Source organism: Carica papaya, chromosome 8 (assembly GCF_054855325.1).
Source record: "Carica papaya isolate Zhongbai chromosome 8, ASM5485532v1, whole genome shotgun sequence".
In the NCBI taxonomy this organism is placed as follows: Eukaryota; Viridiplantae; Streptophyta; class Magnoliopsida; order Brassicales; family Caricaceae; genus Carica; species Carica papaya.
The window spans coordinates 4,481,222-4,502,081 of record NC_142316.1 but is presented as its reverse complement, the minus strand read 5'-3'; the positions used below and the strand labels follow the sequence as shown (position 1 = coordinate 4,502,081).

The 20,860-nt window shown below is 30.9% G+C and overlaps 3 protein-coding genes across 6 annotated transcripts; 1 reads left to right on the top strand and 2 right to left on the bottom strand.

Moving 5' to 3' along the window:
• The first annotated feature begins 877 nt into the window (after positions 1-877).
• Positions 878-4,527, top strand: LOC110807016 (peptide transporter family protein). Its single transcript, XM_022032033.2, has 5 exons — positions 878-1,553; positions 3,030-3,087; positions 3,163-3,280; positions 3,426-3,543; positions 4,106-4,527. Exons 1-5 carry the CDS (start codon positions 1,008-1,010, stop codon positions 4,160-4,162), a joined length of 897 nt encoding a protein of 298 aa, XP_021887725.1. The 5' UTR covers positions 878-1,007; the 3' UTR covers positions 4,163-4,527.
• Positions 4,528-11,930: 7,403 nt separating this feature from the next.
• Positions 11,931-13,691, bottom strand: LOC110807018 (Dof-type zinc finger DNA-binding family protein). Its single transcript, XM_022032035.2, has 2 exons — positions 13,324-13,691; positions 11,931-13,131 (listed from the first exon to the last, which is right to left on the bottom strand). Exons 1-2 carry the CDS (start codon positions 13,372-13,374, stop codon positions 12,184-12,186), a joined length of 999 nt encoding a protein of 332 aa, XP_021887727.1. The 5' UTR covers positions 13,375-13,691; the 3' UTR covers positions 11,931-12,183.
• A 253-nt stretch (positions 13,692-13,944) lies between these two features.
• Positions 13,945-19,268, bottom strand: DPA (Transcription factor DP). 4 transcript variants are annotated; one of them, XM_088209882.1, is made up of 10 exons: positions 19,070-19,267; positions 17,767-17,967; positions 17,612-17,676; positions 17,381-17,424; positions 17,060-17,125; positions 16,825-16,965; positions 16,481-16,549; positions 15,906-16,004; positions 15,267-15,337; positions 13,945-14,191 (listed from the first exon to the last, which is right to left on the bottom strand). In XM_088209882.1, exons 2-10 carry the CDS (start codon positions 17,922-17,924, stop codon positions 14,149-14,151), a joined length of 756 nt encoding a protein of 251 aa, XP_088066008.1. In that variant the 5' UTR covers positions 17,925-17,967; positions 19,070-19,267; the 3' UTR covers positions 13,945-14,148. The 4 variants fall into 4 exon arrangements, with proteins under 4 accessions (XP_088066008.1, XP_088066006.1, XP_088066005.1 ...); XM_088209880.1 differs by lacking the exon at positions 13,945-14,191 and adding an exon at positions 14,763-15,169 and having other exon boundaries at positions 17,612-17,673; XM_088209879.1 differs by lacking the exon at positions 13,945-14,191 and adding an exon at positions 14,763-15,169 and having other exon boundaries at positions 19,070-19,264.
• Between the last annotated feature and the right edge of the window lie 1,592 nt (positions 19,269-20,860).

Genomic DNA, 20,860 nt, shown 5'->3' with positions numbered 1-20,860 from the left:
AAAACTTGTACACTTCCAACTTGTTCGTCGAGAAAAAAAATCTGTTGTAACATTTTCATCTAATTTTTTCTTTTGGTATTGTAACGAAAGGATTTAGAATCATTAAAAAAGGGGAGTCTTGCTTTTGCGAGAGGAGAAGTTCTACCAAGGATATAGAATCTGAGTAAGAAAAATCCTTTCGTGAAAGAGTTTTGACTCTTTTAAAAAAAATACGTAAATTTCGTTACAAAAAATCGTATGAATCTCTCGTTGAAGGGTTCAAAAAACCTTTTGTAAAGAAGTACAAAACTCTTGTGAAAAAATGCGAAACTTTTCTACAAAAGTGCGAGACTTTTGTACTTTTAATAAAATAATAAAATTTTTTTACGAAATAAATGATATTGTAAAAAAAATTTTAATTCTCGTAAGAGATGAATTTATTACTAAAATAAATTATATACTACAAACTAACACTTGTAAAAATTTTACTAAAATTCAGTTGAATACTCAAGCGACGATTTAAAAGAGAAAAATAAGTGCGTGTGCCATAAAAAATTAAACTTACAATTTCTATTTCATTCTCTCATTTTATATATGCATTGTACTTAATTTAACAGGTTCCTAATTAATACTTAATTATGTCATTAACTTGTTCTTTCTCTTAACATTTATAGTTTATCGAAAACTTTTGATATCAACCCATCTTATTTGCAAATGTTCCGAAACTTATTTTTATATTCACGATTATTATCGATCCATAAATTCATAGTATTATAATATATAATCATTCATTTTATTTTTAAAATTAAAATCAACGCTTTGAATTGAATGAGACCCAAATTTTTATAAGTTAGCAGATTATATTATGAGCCCAAAGTTGTTGCCGCTTCTCCAATAAGCTGAGAGCTACGACACCGTTTTGTTTACTTGGAGGGGCTCCTCGAACTTGAGTTTGAATTTCAAAAGTGAACACCAGCGCGCTTCGGTGTGAGAGAAGAAGGAAGAAGCAGAGCTGAAGGAAGAAGACGATGTCCTTGCCTATTTCATATTCCATCGATGAGAAGGACCTAGACGACGCTGCTTTGTGGGCTGTGATCGACTCTACTGCAGCCTCTCACTCCATCGCCTCCTCAAAGCCCATCAAGTCTCTGCCTATCAACTTCCAATCTCCATCTGCCCCGAACTCACACCCTTCTTCGTCCCCGAAGCTGCCTCAAAATCCTAGAAACCAGCCCCGCAGTCACAGATTCCCTTCTCCTAACGCACATCGAGACTCATTCGTGGCCAATCACCGACCGCACAAGATGGCCAGGTCTTTACCCTCCGAGATGAGTGAGACCACTAGTCCTCTTGTTCTGGTTAGGACTGTCCACAAAACTTCGCCCACAAATACGATGTTTTCGGCCCCGGAGAGTTTCTTGTCGCCTGAGATAGGGAGATCTTGCGATGTCTCGGAGGCTTCTCCTCCCGGAAGTAGTGGGAGGAGCGACGAGAGAGATGTTATGCGGCACAGTTTGTCCGGGAGTTTTCCTTCAGTTTCGTTGTTTAAGGAGTATCAGAATGCGGCTATGGCGGTAATTGATTCGTCTTTGTTTTTGCTTGCTCATTTTACCTTTCCTTAGTATCAGAAACCGGCATTGACTTTGTAGCCATAGAAATTTTAATTGTTAAAGTGATTGCAAATTAGTCGTATGTTCATTTCTCTCTTTTTCTTTGGTTTTTTTTTTTGGGCGGGGCGGGGGTTGCTTTCTTGCCTTCTAGGTGTTTGATGAAAGGTCGAACAATGGTTTCCCCAGTATGCGTTTCCTATAAGACACTGATTCTTTTGTAAACTTAATCTACTGAATTTAGGGTTTAGGATTTCAACGGACGGCTATTATCCATTCAAATCAGAGAAGCGAGTGCCAAGCAGATGTGTGAATATATGAAGTTTGTAGTGTTTGATTTTCTGTGAAAATGTTTAGCTGATTCGCATTAATCAAATAGATGAAATAATCTCATGGTTGCCCGTTTGATTCAATGTCCATACTGTTACTATCAATGCAGTTGATTAATAGACTGATTTGGTGTATACAAGTGATAGTTTTCTTGTTTGGACCAACTTTACTCACGCATTTATAGTTTCCCAGAAGATTATATTTGAAATTGGAAGAAATGAACTATTTTGTGAAATTCTTTTGGGAGTATATTCTCAATTCAGCAGTAAGAGAATGCAAATTAACTCTAAGCTGAGATTCGTTTATTTTCTGCTTAACTTTTAATCAATTTCTAATTTGAATTTGAATTTAGTTTTTTCAAGACCAGATTGGTGGAGGACTCAAAATCAAACTCTGAGTCCTCAGTTCACTAATAGTGTCTTGTTACTTGATGCACTAGACATTTTTCATATTAGTCATAATATGGGTAATTGCAACCTTAATTTGTTGGTTTCCACCTTATTGAATCATTTGGTCAATCTTAAATTCAATTATAGGTAATTGCTAATTCTAATTTTTATTTTAGTTCTATTTGAATGTCATAAATCTTGAATTGATATGGAATTCTATGTGGAAGTGGGGTAATATATTTCAACTTCTATCTGAATAATTATGGACTTGCAAGTGAATACAATGTAAATCTTCAAACATAGCTCATGTGAAGATAAAATAATATATTTCGACTTACATTAAATTTTTTAAATTTAAAATGCATTATTTTACTTCCATCTGAAATTTCAAAAATTCTAATAAAATATTATTATCTGTTAATTGTGAATTTTTAAATCAATTCTACAGAAATTGTTGATTTATTTAAACATATTCTATATTATATTTGTCTTGTTCATACTAATTTGGGGTATAAAATCTGTAAGCATGAATATTCTTTGTTCGCCAATGCAATAAATGCACATATTTCAGACTCGAGATATTTGCTGCAGTTATAAGTCCATGCTGATCTTTCTAAGTATTTGGACGTACTTATATCTTTTATCATCTCGCAAGATCTTTTAAACAGTTTTTAAACTCTATTTTCATCTAATCAAAATCTGTTTTGTATTGTTAAATATCCAGATCCTGGAGAAATCCGATTACACTATGATTTCTGGGCACCCCTTCATAAAAAAGACAGGTGAAGAATGATATCAATAGTTCATTTTTGTTAGTGTTAAAAGAGGGATTTAATGTGGATTATACACCTTTACAGGTTGGAGGAAGATATCATTTTACTTCAATCTTTCTTTTGAAATCAAAGACAAGACTATTGAATACGACGAAAACCACAATGTTCAGCGCGCCGAGTTTGTAGTTCGGGCATATATGCAGTATGTTCTTGGGTTTATCACCTCTCACGAATTAGGCATAGAGCAATTAAATAGTTGTGAATATATTTCTAGCCAAAAAAATGAAACTGCATTCATGAGACTTTCTATTGGTAACTAAGTTGACTCCTATTTTTCTTACCATCAGAGGTGGCAGGTTTTCGGATGGATGGGGTTCATGTGATCGACGTGAGAAGAAATTTATAAAACCAAATAATGATATCCCTAGTACAGCAGAAACAAGAGCAAAAAATAAAGCTTGCCAGGTATGTTCTTTTTCTCCTAATATTGGCTACTTTGATTTTATTGCCTAAAAAGAGACGGTTAATTAGCTTCAAAATGATTCTGGTGGACCCTGGTATGAATGTTGCATGCTAGGCCTAGCTGAACTGGTTCAGTTCTTATCTGCCTGACATGATCAATAAACTCAATAGGCTTTTCCATTTTGTAAATTTCCACATATTTCCAAGATGTGGAAGATTTTGTTGAACTTTTGAGAATTAAGCTGTCATATCACACATATCTGATTGCTGTGCACATCAAACCTGTCTTCTATTCCCTTAACGAAATGGGTTTTGCTCTTGTTTTGCTGTTTATGGCTTTACATGTTAATTTTCTGAAAGTCCATTAGCTGACTTGTGGTTCCATTGCTTATGCTGATCAATGACAATAAGGAGCAAAACTGCAATTTCTTTACAATTTGAAGTACTGCTTGTGCTGATTCATATTGTCGTTATATCCGGAAAGATCATTAGGCCCAGAAATAGCCCATCTTTCAGCACATATTTTATCTGTTTCCCCTCTGAATGAGCAATTCTGTGCTAGCAGGACCTTCTAGGCATTGGAGAGTATCGACCAGGTGCCAGCCAATTTCAGAGTCGGTAATTCTGGTTCAACAACAAATGTCCATGACCAATGTAATGAAATAGCCCACTTCTCCCTGAAAGCATACAACCCACATCCAGAATAGTTGTAAGAAGACATGATCCCAAGCGGATACTTGACATGTTCCCCCTCTTCCCGGCCCATCACAAGGGAAAAAAAAAACCAAGATTTGTTTTATTCGGTATCAAAAATTGAATATGAAAATGTATAGAATTCCACCAACTAGATATATATTCCATTGGCAAGTGATTACTCCAGCTTTTACACAGGGGCCTGTATTCCTCCACTGTTTAAATGATGGATGTGGGGAACCTCTCTTTTGATTTGAAGCACTTTATTGGCGTTTCACTCGTTCAATTTTGTAATTTCAGAACATATTCTGACGTCAGTGTAGAGCTCCAAGACTGAGAAACAATGTAGCCAACAGGGTTTTGTGGAGCAAAAATAAGTTGTCCCTTCCATCAGTTTAATGTACTCCTAAAGAAAAGCAGAAGCACTTTCCTTTACCCTTTATACGGGGGTGGTCTCTCAGAAAACCTGAATTATTTACAGCTATATTAAAATTTGTTAAGTTACATAAAACATCTCAGAAATGATTACTTTCGTTGGCTTTTCAATTCCAGTCAAAGTGTATTGTTAGTTTACATAAAACATAAAGCATATTAGATCTATATCTAAGAACCTAAAACTCTTATTCCCTGTATTGGTTGTGTCTTCCAAAATATAAATGCTATGAAAATGAAATTTAGTGATACTCTTCTGCTTATGTTTCCCGTATGCATAATAGTTGATGTAATCTCATTGAAAGCATGAAATGATTGAGATTAATTTGATGTGAGCGTTGTTATAATTTACGAAAATGTAAGAATGGCGCAAATAAGAGAATGAGATTTTTTCTTTTCTTTTTTCCCCTTCAATTTCTGTTTCCAAAAATCTTGTTTGAATGATAAAGCGAATGTGAAGTATTTAAATATGCATGTCCTTATGAGCTCCGACGCCTAACTCTCCTTTATTTTATTTGTTGTCATATTTACCGACCATATTTGTTTCATGTTTGTCAATTTTATTTTTAAATGTGTTGTTTCATATCCTAAATTTCTTGGTGTTTATAGTAGCACTTCAAGCATGTTTTAAATACATTGTAATTTACTAATCCCTTTTTGTTACAAGTATGTTTTATCTTATCTTTGTTTTTCATACCCTATTAGGTGTTTTAACTTCATTTTCTTTTTGAGTTTAACTAGATTCTTTTATGAAGTTTTTTAATTTTTTTTAGGTTTTGAATCTGATTATGCATTTTTCATTTTGTACTTTAAATTTGTCTTGCTCTTGAAAATAATTCAAGATGCTATACGGGATTGTGATTCATCATTTCCATCATAATCCAATAATAATTCCTTTCAATGTGTTGTTTTTTATACTGACCTATAGAACAATTAGGAAAACTACAAACTTAACTCGAACTGAATGAGCATCTCCTTAAAAAATCATTGTTAATTAAGCAAATGTTCCAAAAGATATGAGCTTGTTAGGAACTCTAAACCATATTGACCATATTGGATTTATGAAGAAATTTTAGTATGATGTCATGAGCTAAATAATGCCAATACAACTCATGAGTAGTAATGGAATAGGGCAAAGATTCGGAGAATTAACCAAAAGATGATAAAACAAGATTAAGATTGTACAATATTGTAGTAAATTAAATTTAACAAGAGATGGGATCGACCAAATGTAATGATTTATCTATAATGAATTTGACTTCTTTAAATATTTCGTAATTGATTTACCTTTTTTGATATTTTTACAAAGTCATATGTTTTATACTAACAAATAAAATAAAATAAAATAAAAAGAATTAGTTTTGATCAAATGAAATATGAGCAAAGCATTTGATCATACTAAATAACATTTTATCACTCAAGTTCTTCATTCTATTTGCTATTTTTCGAAAGTAATGCAACTTCTTTCTCAATGTTATACTACTATCTCTTACTAACTCATTATTAATGGTCGTCCCAATCTTTCTTATAGAGGTCTTAGATAAGGGGATCTGCCATCTTTCCTTATTTATTCATATTATGTACTATCCCTTTTTCTTGCATATTAACTCAAGTAGAAACACATTACTTCATAAAAGTTCTTTTTAGCTCAACTAAACTGCTTCCTCAATATCCTATATATTGATGATCTTTTCCTATTTGATGCATGCACTAAAACTAACCTTAAGAACTATCTCGACATCCTACAAGTACACTATAAATGGTTGGGTCAATCACTCAACTATACAAAACCAAATATTCGTTTCAATTCTAACTTATTCATGACTCAACAACATGATTTCCAGCACTCCAACATCGGACTATCTTATTCCATCCACAGTTTTAAACACCTCACAGCATATTTGAATCTCCATTAGTTTTGCATAAAGCTCAGTCAAAATCACATAGCCCAAAATGTACTGAATTGGGTCATCTCACTAGGCCCCTTGGCCCAAACTTTGTCTCTGTAATAAATATCCACACCAACAAAAGTATCTTCTTGCTACAGAAAAAAGGTGGGTAAATACTCTACATTTTTTATTTATTGCTTCAAGACTATTTAAATGTTTTAGAGAGTTTCTTTGAGATGTTTTAAAAAGTATAAGAGGCTACTTAAGACATGCAGTTAAATATATATATGAAACTAATAGTATTTTGTTTGTTGTTATACACACACACACACACACACACACACACACACATATATGTATATGTAGATATGTGATATAAAGTTCAGCAACTAAACAGCATGTTAGAAGAAAGTTACTAGCCTGTCTATTAAGACTGGCAAACTTAATCAACATATTGAATATTTAACAAAAGTTTAAAATATATTAATCGTATTAAGAGATTTACAAATTCGTCAATAATTTTGAAACACTTCAAAATTACTCTATGAGCTATATATAGTAGCTTATAATTACCCATATTTGACTAACATGTGGGAGCTTACTACAAGGGAATCTGTTGAATCAATGTTAAATAAAATGATTGGGGTATAAATTGGGGAGAAGGTGCATGTGTAGAAGTAAATTTTAATGAAGATTTTGCTTACAAAAGTAAAAGCTGTGTTGGCTGGCAAGTACATAGCTAGTAAGAGGAAGGAGAATTTTGCACAGAGATTCATGAAAACATTCAACGTGTCTTGGAGAGAACGCTGAGAGATTTTGCTTGGATTTCCGAGCCACCTTCCTTCAGTCTCCATTCCTACTGATCTTATGCTATTCTTTTATTATATATTTATATATGTGTGTGTGTATATATACATATGTAAACATGCATTCAGTATTTGGGGATCTTACTATGTAAACCGACCAACAAAATCACAGTCTTCTCTTTCTTTCTCTTTTTTCTTTCTTTTTCTTTCATATTACAGGTTTGGAGAAGACAGAAGCTTTATAATTTTGAATGTGCTTTATTCCTTCTTGGTAAGCAGCCTTGGTTATTGCAAAAGCAAATCAAACCACATAGATTCTTTTCTTTCCGGATGACCCAATCCCTGTTGGATTAATATATATATATATATATGTATTATATGTATAGATGTAACGTTCTCTTCTAATACATCTACCAACTTTCTTAGGTATTGCATGCGAATACTCCCATCTTTTCTCTTTTCTTTTGTATAATATAAACATGTTTTGGGTTTATTATTTTGAGACCCAATCATCATCATGACCTTAATATTATATTCTTTAACCTTATATACACTCTGGCTATGCATACCCATATTTGTCTAACTTTCTGCAAACATGATTCTTAATTGAATCATCAATGGTCAAAATTTATATACATATATATATATATATATATTTCCTTCATAAAAAGATATAAGTTGGTTAATAATAAAGATTTAATGATAGTGAAAATGAACCAAAAAAAAAAAAAAAAACTAAACATTTTTTAGGATATCTTTTCTTTAAGGATATTTTACTTATATCATGATTAGGTTATAAATATATAATTCTTACATAATTTTATGAATAAAAAATATATAAATTTGGGGTCATTAAAAAATAAAAATGATATATATATATATATTAAATAAAAATTAGAATTTGACACGACACCACCAGTCAATAAAATAATAAAATAATTTAATTATTTATAATTCACGCTCTTCATGCTGACAAATTCTTTTTCTTTATTTTTTAAAAATTATAAATTAATATTTTAGTTTACAAAATTATTGGCAAAATTATAATTAATTCTTTTAAAAAATATTTGTTATAATTGATTCTAAATTTTTAATTTTTATGCCAATTATAATTTGACTTAAAAATAACATTTTTTGTTTTTGTTGTCTCACTATTTGTTTTATATAAAATTTAAGTAGCAATAAATAAAATATTAACCTTAATAAATTTAAACTGAGAAAGTTGATTTCTTTTATTTTAATTAAATAGATGATAGTAATATAAATTAGGATAGGGTAAATATGAGAAAAGCAAATTGACTGAATAAATTGATTCTGTTTGATTTTTTTAATTTTTATATAATTACTTTTATTTTTATCTATTCTATTTTTGTTTCGAACTGAAATGAAAAATTATTTTTTAATATTAGAATAATACATTATATTTAATTTTAATTTCAAAATATGTATGTTAATGGACTTTGTGCTAAAGAGAAGTGGTTATGTGCCTGAACCCACTGTAAAAAAGAGTCTAAAGTGCGATATTTCATTAAACATACAGAGACATTGATGAATTATAAGCATGCTATATGTTTACTTGTTTTGCTTGAGGTATAAATACCTTACATTCTTTTAAAACTCTCATCTTATTATAAAACCTTAATAGGATTTTCTCTCTCTTGGATGGATCTATCTTGTGCCTCTACGAAGGATTTGAATTATTCTTCTTACTTTTTTTTCTACTTTCTTGATAAATCTTAATAAATAATAAGATTACACAGTAATATACTGATTTATTTGGAAAAAAATAGTTTTTGACTTATGACATTAACTATTCATTTTTTTCATTAAAGAAAAAAAGGTAGAGAAATAAAAAGAGAGTAAAAATAGATTTTATAAGAGATTATGTTTAAATTATTATTTTTTTAAAAAAACTTGATTTTCTCTTCTTCATATATGTTTCTCTTCTCTTCATAAAAATAAAATAAAAACCTAAATGCCTACTCTCTAAGCTTTCAAGAGCTTTTTCGTGTTTTCTTTTCTCTTTAGATGGCTTATAGCATACCCAATTCTCTGATTCCAGTTAAGAACTCAATGACATACATGGAGCTCTTTTAGAGCTAGATGGATGGTGCATTAGAAGTCAACAGTAAAGTGAAGTAGAGGGTTTGCGTGTGAGGAATTAGAATATGTTGGCTACATTTCATGGGTAGAGATTTGAAATTATGGGAAGTTAAGATTTAAGAAGTAAAAACTATGGTTCTTTGCAAGGGAAGGATGAAAATTCATAGCAAAAATAAAAGGAAAAAAATATGTGAAAAGTTGAATATTTGGTCTAAAGTGATAAAGAATCAAGAAAGAGAAAACTTTATGGACTAAATATAAGAAGAAAAAATAACGTATGATGTGAGAGAGAAATAGATAAGAAATTAAAGGGGAACTCAAAAAAGTGAATTACAAACTTCTTCTATAAAAGCATTAAGGTTTTTGGTAATTACTCGTTTGAAGAATTAGGGAGGCTTTGTTGGTTCAACTAAAAGCTCATTGTTAGTAAGACTTAAAATACCAGTGACCTTACATGAGCAATTTCCTTCAATTTTTTAAGTTTTGAGATATTTGATTCATAAGCTTGACTGATGGTCGTGTATTTTAGATTCATATCAACACTATCATTATGTTATATTTGTCATACAAGATTCACTTAACCATAAATATGTTAAATGATTTGTTTCTTGTTTTTAATTTGAATTTAAAAGAAGTTGTATAGTTTCAACATAATTCATGCAGATCCTCTTTACTTCCCCCTCTCAATCTCTTTAACTTTTTTCTCTTTAGCGAAGAAGATGAACAATTAATGTATAAGTCGTAATACTTTTGAAAGCATTGACAATGTTAATGCTTTTGAAAACATTAAAATTTTCAAAGATCAATTCGGAACAAAAAAAAAAAAAAAGAACATTTGGGGCTATTTTAAAAAATAGGTCTAAATTGGGAACTAGAATGATAATTTACCTTTTCTTGTGGTGGTATAGATAATTCGTTTTTCACTAATTTGTGTTATTTAAATTATTATTATTAGTTAATTATTTCATATAGTATTATCATTGGTCTTAGAGTGTAAAGATATAAATATTCACCTATATTTTTATAACATTAATAAATATGCATTTATTTTGTTACATCCAATTTAAAACTTAATTAACTATTCTTTTACATAACATTTTAATCCATATAAGAGCATAGTTATTGCTTTTGACTTATTTCTATGTGCAATTTTAATTTTATGTGAGCAAGATTTCAATTTGTAATTTTTAAAGTAATAGAGTTGAATTTGCATGATCAAAATTTAAGTTGAGAGTGAGGTTAATCAAGCATACAAATATCATGTCATAATTATATAGGTTGAGATAATATAAAATTACAAATAAAATGTAAATCTTAACTTAAGGAAATCAAATGAATGAAATATAATGATTATAGTAATGACCAAAACCATACACAAAGACACTAGTGGTTGCAAAATGTTTGGTATCATTTCATAGTTTTGACTAAAATAGTTTTTTTTTTTTTTATAAACAAAAAATATTTTCGATCACAATAGATTTAATATTTTTTATTATAAACTAATTTATATATTTTATTTATAATTTGACGATTGTACGCTGAGTATAATACAATTTTTTTTTAATAAAAATATACATAAGATGTATCACCTAATTTAGCTTAAATAATCAAAATTATTAATCAAATATGTAAAATCTCTAGCTTATTAAGAGATGTGTTACATAATTGATAATTCAAGCATAGAAACATTAATCTTAAATCAGATTATGGACAAGAGAGAAATGAAAATCAAATCGATCTCTCTTATTTTCATATGCTTCTAATTAAGTGTAAGATACTTCTTGGGTTTAATGTATAATCAAATGTTTGTATAGATAAATGTAAAATAATGCATTAATTACGTATGATTTTCAAAAAGCTAGACAATTTGAAGGTGATGGAAATAATTCTAAGATCATATTTGGGTAATTAAATAAGTTAATGTGCAAATTAAGGTAATAGTTACTGCATGCACTTCACATTTTTGGGTATTGAGTTCATCAGCAATATCGACCAAAGGTTAGAATTACTTCGTCCTAATTATGAACTTTAAGTTATGCGTAGATATAACTTGTATGTACACGTGATGGTATGAGTACGAGAGAATTATAAACCTAGCTAGGCTGATGGATTTGAAGAATTAGATTAAGTAATTCTGTGATGAGTTTGAATCAATCAAATACTTAACTTGGGTAAAGGTGGGATATAAATTAGTTATTGAAGTAATTTTCCTTCACTTTAAATTTTTAGAAATAGTTAATTTAAAAATTTATTTAAAATAATATCAAAATAAGATATCGTATGCTTAAATCTGTTGAGTTTACACGTAATGATATCTTGAAATATACATGATTGATTAGATTTTTTTATCAATTTAAACTTTAAAAATAATTAATTAAAGATGTATTAAAGTATAAATAATTGATTATATTCATTTTTAAGTTTTTCAAAATAATTAATTGAATGAATTATTTGAAATCCATGAAAATACCAAAAAAGAAAGATACTATTCAATTTGATGTCTGAGATACATATATATTAAGATACATATATCTCCATCTGCCTAAAAAAACCAACAACTCACGCACACCCTGTGGCAAACAAGCTTGTAATGATTAAATTTGGGACCTAAAACTAATTTTTGAAAGAAGAAAAGAAGGTAATAATTCTAGGGTTTTAAACTAGCTTCTCCATATTTTAAGTTGCAAGAGGACTGAACTGAAACTAAGAAATGAGGCAATCTATAAAGGGTTGCTGGTTGAAGAAGAGCTGAAGCTAGAAACGTCACTCCATGAAGTAGCAGCATTATTCCAATAGTGGTGAATATGATCATATCCTGCTGCTGGATTCACCCCAAGAAACTGCCTTGACAAATTCATCTCCTGCTGATTACTATTATTATTATTATTACTATCTTCCATTTTCACAGAAGCCAACTGAGTTGCCATCCCAGTTGTTGATAACTTGGGTCGGATCTGACCCGCTCCACCTCCGTAGCTTGATGCTTCAAATGGGTATAATCCATAAGAAGAATCAAACCCACCCAATAAAGGAAATTGTTGAAGGCGCCATTGATCAAGAAGAAGAGAAGTACCAGGAACCAACTCACTTGTTCCTCCCACTAGTGGAGCTGAAACTGGACCATAACTCAGACCTAAATCATCATGGCCAGTGAGATGATGTAAAGGAGCCATGAACCTTAGTTGTGGTAACGGGGTTCCAAGGCCTATCATTTCATTACTATTACATGACATTGAGGCAGTAGAACCAGACCCAGTTGGCCGGTCACCGCTCACGGCCGAAGAAGATTTAGAGCTGTTACTCCCTTTGCTTCTCTTGTTTCTCCTGCACCCACCACCCACCGGAACGTTTCTCAAGGCCCCACCTCTTGTCCAGTACCTCCTGCAGGTCTTGCAGAAGTGGCGAGGCTGAGATAGGCTGTAGTTGTTGAAGTAGCAAAATTTAGTATTTGTGGATTCGCATCTAGGGCATTTTAAAGCTGTTTCTGGCATTGGTATGTTGGCCAGCCTTGCTCGATCTGCCATCGAACCAGGCCTGATCGATCCAGCCCCTCCCTCTCCATGAGGTTGGGGAACTGCTGGTGGCAGCGGAGGAGGAGGAGGAGGAGGAGGAAGAAGGTGAATGCCTGCACCGCTTGTTCCTCCAGCTTGATGATTTGCTACTTGTTGCTGGAAAAATAGAGCAACATATATATAAATAAAATCAACTTATATATATTACCCAATAAATAAAGATATAAATTTATTTCAAAAAAATCAAACAATCGGGTATATGTAACCAGAGATAAAAACAAAAAAAAAACAAAAAAGTAGCAGGAATATTTGTCTTTTGAATTTTTACTCAAGAATTAAACTTCTTACTTGTTGCCAGTTGACTGGATCAAGATAAGCTGGGATTGAAGTAAAAACCATATTCGTTCTTCTTCTTCTTCTTCCTTTTGTTTCTTCTTTTTTTAGTTTTCTTTTTGATAAAGGCTGATTGGGTTTTTGTGAGGAGTAACAGTGGAGAATCACATCAACACTCAAGAGAGTGTTTGGGGAGAAAGAAAAAGAAAGGAAGACGCGGATGCGGAATGGGGAGAGCAAAAACTAAAAGGAGGAACCTTTGTGTATATATACATGTATATATATATATATATATACACAGAGAGAGAGAGAGAGAGAGACAACTTCATATTAATATATAATATAATTACTTGAGTTCTTGTTCCTTCTTGGTAGACTCTTTTTGTTTTCTTGCTTTTCTTTTTAGGGTTTAGAGATGGAGATGTTTCTTAACTCATAAGCTTCTCTGTATTTACTCTGCATATTAAAATAAAAATGAGAAAGGAGATTAGTGGCTCTCACTCCCTCTTTGCATGTAAAAAAAAAGGTTGCCTATGAGTGAGTGTAGTTGCAGAGCAGAGCAGCTTGAATTGATTAAGATTACTCACTAATTAATTATTAATAAAATAACATGTTGTATGTCAAATACAGAAAATTAATCACAGAATCAGAAAATAATTGTTTAAAAAGTAATTAATAATTAATTAAGTAAATAAAACGTTAATTAAGAAAAGTTGGTTGTTGGTGTAAGTGTCCCAACTGAATTGGACCTTCTTTTGCCGGGTTTGTCCTCTTGTCTTCCCCACTCTTTGCTTTATTTTGCATGGGAATATCTATCTTCCCTATTCTCCCTTCACGCGCCTATCTCCATACTCTCTCTCTCTCCCGCCATTTCATACTTCTCCTACAGAGTGAAAGCACAAAAAAATTTCAAACATATAAATAAACAAATATATATATATATATATTAAAATGTGAAATTTGTCTTTTTTCTTTTTCAATTTTTCATTTAATTTATTTTAAATTTTTAAAATTTTACTTCTTGATTATAAAAAACTTTATATGAACGAAATTCTTAAAATTCGTACTTTATAACTAAACATGTGATGTTATATTACCAATATTTAAATTATGAAGATTAAAATTATTAAATATAGATAAAATATATATATTTAATTTGATCTTCATTGAGTTATAATTAAGTGATATATTTATGAAATTAAAATATCTTAATTTTTGGAAATAAGATGTATGATGAACTAAATTTTATTAAAATTAAAATTTTTAAATTTTTTTTTATACTAAAAGACTCCTCGTTGATGAAGATTATATTTTTTTTACTAATTAAAAGAACCCGTAAAATACTTGAAAAATCCACAAAGCATATTATCACAGCTTGGATTGAAAACCCTGCCTCGCAAGGTCCTTCCTTAATCCAAAGATTTCATGTTTCCTAAATACATTACCAACTCAACTTTATAAATCATGAAAAGTTTCCTTCTAATAATTTTCATGAATCATCCGACATTTTAATGGTGATAAAGACATAAGATGCTGCTGATTTTGTCATTACAGCCTGTCGACAAAAAATTTGAAAGCAGATAATTTGACAAGGTATATATCATATAGTCAAAATCACCAGTAACCTGTGCAAGGAAATCAAAATTTAGCATTCCCCATACCCCTATACCCTTTTTCTTTTTCCCCACTTTAAGACCATTGTCTACTATTATGTTCTCATCAACGAATATCTTTTTCATAGTTTGTGCCTCCTGATGCGATGCAAGAACTGGAAGATGAACGAGATGAAGACCTTTGGGGATGTTGATAATTTTGCATTAACTTCAAAATATAAGAATCATCATGCAATGCGAACGGTGTACTGTCAATTGAATGATGATCAAGTGAAGCATGAGAACCAAATGGCGTCGCTATATTTACAAACGAAATGCTAGGTTGTTACCATTTAGTACTCATACCTGTTAAAGTCAAAGTGAACTAATTGCATGTCCTCTGAAATCTCAATCTCAACTGAGGCGTGAGGGCTTGTCTGCAGAAATTGGCGATAATGCATACCCACAAGTCATAATTAAGTCAAAGAACTAATATCAGCACAAACCATGAAGCAGATATAACTGAATTACAAATCCAAAATCCAACAATAAAATGGAGAACTAATGCTTTTTTATTAATTTATATACAAATCAATGGGGTTCCTTCCTAGCTTCTTTGCGGGAGTAAACCAGTCTATTCTCCTCCACTCCCATCATAAAATTATAAAAATGATACTAAAGAATGTGTTCTTTGCAATTTTTATATAGGATTTGAAAAAAAAAAAAAAGAACAGTACTCTTTTGCATCTAACTAACTAAGACGAATAATTTCAAAAGGAATTGAGTGGGAAAGAAGTTAAAGACTTATTAATTTTTTCATATCAAGTCCGACTTTTCCCTGGAAAATTATAAGAAGTACAAGATGTTACCTTGCATTTAACATAAAGAACGGAAAATGATACCAAAATATTTCCAAGTTCATACTAACTGAGCAAAATTCCTCTAAAAATAAATCTGCAAGTAATTAACATGACAAAAAGAGTGTCTGAACAAAAATACACATACTTGAACCAGTATAAAAGGCAAGGTAAATCCTTCTGCAGGGGCTTTGTTACTCTTGAGCAGCTGGTGATTTCTCAAGATAAGGTTTTGAATACCTGCAATCTTTTAGTTCCACAAAGAATTTAGTGCCCACCACTCAACCAATAAACTGTAACCATTTCATCTAAAACAGAATGTTAAATAAAATCACCTAATCAAACAGAAGAAAAATTTGTAAGAAACATCATTTGGATATAAGTTATGCATCCCCAAGAGGCACAGAAACTCCTACTCTAAGAAATTCAAAACTAGTTCACAATATCCAAGAAATGAACTGTAAGAGCAAGAGACTCAATCGTCCAATTTCTACAAGAGAAGATTATCAGTTCACTATCTCAAGTTCTTTTTCTCTTACAAACCACCTCTTGATTGAGTAGTTAGTATTTCTACTTTTCTACACCACGTGAGTCTGATTCAGCTATACGTCCATTGTAATGGACATGAAAAGAAAAACATTTTTTTGTACCATCTCAAGTTCTAGATACAATCAAAACATTATCTAAGCATAAAGCATGTCTGAAATAATCAGCCAACAATACCTGTTCTTCCAAATCTTTTAAGTAAGCAGTTTTTTTCACAATACTGGTAATAAGTTTAGCACGTTGTTTCTGCAAGGATAAAAATCAAATGATCAAAGGCTTCACTATTCAGATTTGTTCAAATTGGTTTCTTCATGACCATCATTCATGAATGATTGTGACCATGGATGTAAGTGACATGAGGAGAAATATATATACACACACACACACAAGAGAGAGAGAGAGAGAGAGAGAGAGAGAGAGGGAGGGACATAGAGAGAAAGTGTGTGTCTGAGAGAGAAAAAGAGGAGAGTTTTGTCAACTCTTTTTTCTCACTGAAACATTAATCGCATTAGTTAAGTCACCTTCATCTCTTCTAAATCCTTTGTGCATATAGTAGGAAGACCTTTCCAACAAATTTCCTTTTTGTCTCTTGTGATGATGTCCAATGCCATAAGAACATTTAATGCATCATACACTCGACGCCGTATGTTCTTCTCATTGAACTGATAAATTGAAATATTTGTTATTTGACATTAAACATGATAATTCACATGATTGAATAACAGAACAATTAAAACTCCTCAGTTAGTTTAGAACCTCTTCCGAAGACGCTGCTGCATTACTCTGTATAGCAGCAAACTCTGCAACAATTTCATCTGCAACCTGGAGACCCACTCAAGAAATTTTTAGGATCACAGAGTAATTAATGAACTTAACAAGCAGATTAAAAGACGGCATAACAAAATACAACCAAGCTGAAAAACAAGCAGTTAAGGAATCCTCTAATGTGTAAGCATAGGGAAACAACTTGATTTAATCTGACATGAAACCAATTCGATTTCTTCCCATATCTCTACCAGGTTCCTGAGCAAAGCAGATTTAAGAATAAATCATAACATAAATCAGGCGAGGAAATACCTCACTATATGTAGTCGTTCCTTTTGTCTCCAATGTCTTACATACTGGGGAAATCATTGGTGACTCTCATCAGTATCACCATCAGAAATTTACACTTAGCATATGAAACCATGATATTTTTAATAAAGTCTTGTTTTACAAAGTCTTTGCACAGTATCTCCTAATGAAAACAGCAAGAAATGCAATGTGTATAAGACGAAATATATCGAATTGAGTACAGAAATCACTTACCTAGGACACTGAATTGGCGCAGCCCTCCAATTACTCTTGATACCTTTTTCTTATTTGCTGAACTTCTTTTTGGCAAAAAGAGAGAAATTTTACCATTTGAAGGGAAAACAGGGAAAACTAAGAAGAATGAGAAAATAGTTCTTAAGTACAAACACCTGTTTGAAACATCAGTATTGTCACGCCCGTGATTGAGAACAGCCATTTTATTCAGAACTGGAGTACTCTCAGAAGATGAAGCTTGCCTAGGGCTCTTTGAAGAGCCAAAAGGACACTGTTCGCTAAGTTGGGTCTTATCTAAGTACTTGCTAGCCATAAGTTCTAGAAGTGACTTCCTTCATCAACAATCCCTTTTTTTCCTACTCATGTGAAAAGTGTAGCATGGTTAAAGCAGCAAACAGAGATGGAATTGGTGCAAGTAAATCTCATTTCAACGGGGCCAAAAAGAAAGAAAATAGATATTGAAAAAGTATACAAGACACTTCCTTTATATCTCCTGAAGAAGAAACACAAACATTGACAAGGACCTCCATCATCCTTTTCTTAATTTATATAGATTTTTTAGGCCAGAAACTTATCAGTAAGCAAAAATAGTGACGACTTCCTCCTAACCACCCAATTAATCAATGAATTATATTTTTCTATGTTGTGTACCAATGCTTGATATCTTTTGTTCAGCTCTTAAACTTGGGCTTGGCTAAAAGATCCAAGTATTCGATGAAAATACCGAACAAAATTTACCAGAAAACACACGGACCACATACTAAGCCAAGCAAGAAGCAACGATGAGTGCTAACTTTGGGTGAAATATGCAATAATTTACAAATTCATTGCCGCAAAGACAGTTCCTTAAGCTCTGGATTATATGCTTCTGATTTTGGGATGCCTTAAATGTTAAGTTACCATTTAAAGGGGTGTATATGTGTGTGTTTCCCTCAACCCGCACTTACAGAACCAAGGTAAAATTGTTCTCCTTTGGAGGCAAGCACAGTTTACTGATTTAGGATGAAATTACACACCATCAATGTGGATCCTGATCATTTATATCATCCTCTGACTTAAAGGACCTTGTTTAATGCGGAAAAAACTCCTTTAATTCGAACTACTAGTTTCCTTAGAAACTCAACAGTGGCTAAAACAATCGCCCAATCATCAACCATCAACCATCAACCATAAAGTCCTTTCAGTGCCATAAAAATTCTGAACTATATTTGAATTCTAAGATACCTCAAACATAAACGCTAAGATTTTCATCAAAGAAATTACAGAAGAAATACAACATTATCAGATATAATGCAACAAAGATCAAATCAGAGTCTCTTATTGCTCGTAACAAACTCGATAGACCAATGCAGTACGATAAATAAATAAAATAATAAATATACCGGGCCATAATCGCAAATAAAAGGAACTAGAAAATACGTTTAAATCTGAGAAGTAGGAAGAAAACGACAGACGCACCAGAAGACCAGTGGTGCATTTGGGATTGACTTTCACAGAAACCCTAAAGGCCCCAGCGAAGAAGATGCATTCTTGCGTCCCTGCTAAATATTAAATATTGATCACCGGCAGCGGCAAAGCCAAGATGTTTCTCCGCCGTGGGAGAGAATTTCAAAAGTTGCAATTGTGCCAAGCACCGACGTCGTTTTGCATCTAATTAATGAGAAATTAAAATTAAATATCATGATATTAATTAATTTTGTTTAACACAATTTTTCTAAATATTTTATAAACACCTTAGAATTTTAAAATTTAAAGAACTTCATTCCCAGTATCTGCCTACTATATATATATATATATATTCATAAAGCAACGAAACTTTAAATTTTGTGTGTATATATATTATATGTTGAACAAATTATATTATATATATAGATATATTGTATGTTGGACAAGAACGATCTAGAAATTAAATAATTAAACACTGCGTTATTAATAAAATTAAATATCACTTACCAATAAGTAATTATGTAAATATATATATATATATATTACACAAGTAATGAGACTCTAAATATATGCCAAATTCTACATATATATTACAAATAAACACTAATTTTAATAATTAAGATAAGAACTGGAAAAATACACATTTCTCTAAATGGGTTTTGGTCTGTTCATTTGTTCTTATTCGTTCACTTTCTCTTTCCATTACTCTCCATCAAGTGAATTTATTAAGTGTTTGAGGGGAAACACATCAAGTAAATTTGATAAGAAGATTAGATCTTTAAGAATAAATATGCAAGTTCTCTATACTAGATTTTTATCGATTAGTAAGTTTAATTCGGGGTTTCACATGCGTAATAAATTATTAATTTATTAAGTTCGTTTAAAAATAATTAATTATATTTAAATAATTATAAACTTTAATACATCATATTTAAGTATATGTTTATAATATGTGTAAATATTATATTTGTAATTTTTTATTTTATGATGAGAAAAATAAGAAATAATAAAAGTTGACGATTTAAAAAAAAATAGTTATAATTCTCAAATCATACGTGCGTTTAAGTTATTTCATATTATCTCGTCAGCAGAAAATATTACTTTTTATAATTGCGTGTCGATTAGGAAAATCTACCGTACTACACGAAATTTTTTTCTACTATATTTATTTTTTTTATTTAATACGAGATTTATTTATAGTTTCAGATATAGTTTGATTTAATTTTAACATCTCATTCATATCTAATTAAAAGAAATATATTACATGAAGTTTAAAAAAAAAAAAATTGAGTTCCAAAAGAAGTCATACTTTCTAGTATTACTCCTAATGGATTTGAGAAAATTTAGGTAATAAATATCAAAGATTGGGCATGCTTGTAGATACCTCCCATGAATTAGTTGCAAAAATTGAGGAAGAAAGTTCAATCATGATGATGAAGTCATACTTGAAGATATTTTAGATTACAAAGAAAAATAATAAGTATTGAAAATTTGGTAAGACTATTATCTTATTCGAAATTTGATTAACTTGAATATATTGCAGAGTGAAATTAATTTATCGAATTGATGCATATCCTTGATTTTAATAGGAAAATATCGAATTAGTGAAATTTTTTGAGAAAATCCTAAACAATTGTATGTATCATAAAATCTCTTCAACTTCTCTTAATTTTTATCAATCAATTTTATAATTATACTCAATTCATTTTATGATTATGAGATTTATTTAAAATATGATTAAGATGACAAATAAAATTTTGTGTTAACACTTTGTGTATTCTACGTTGACATATACAATCTCGA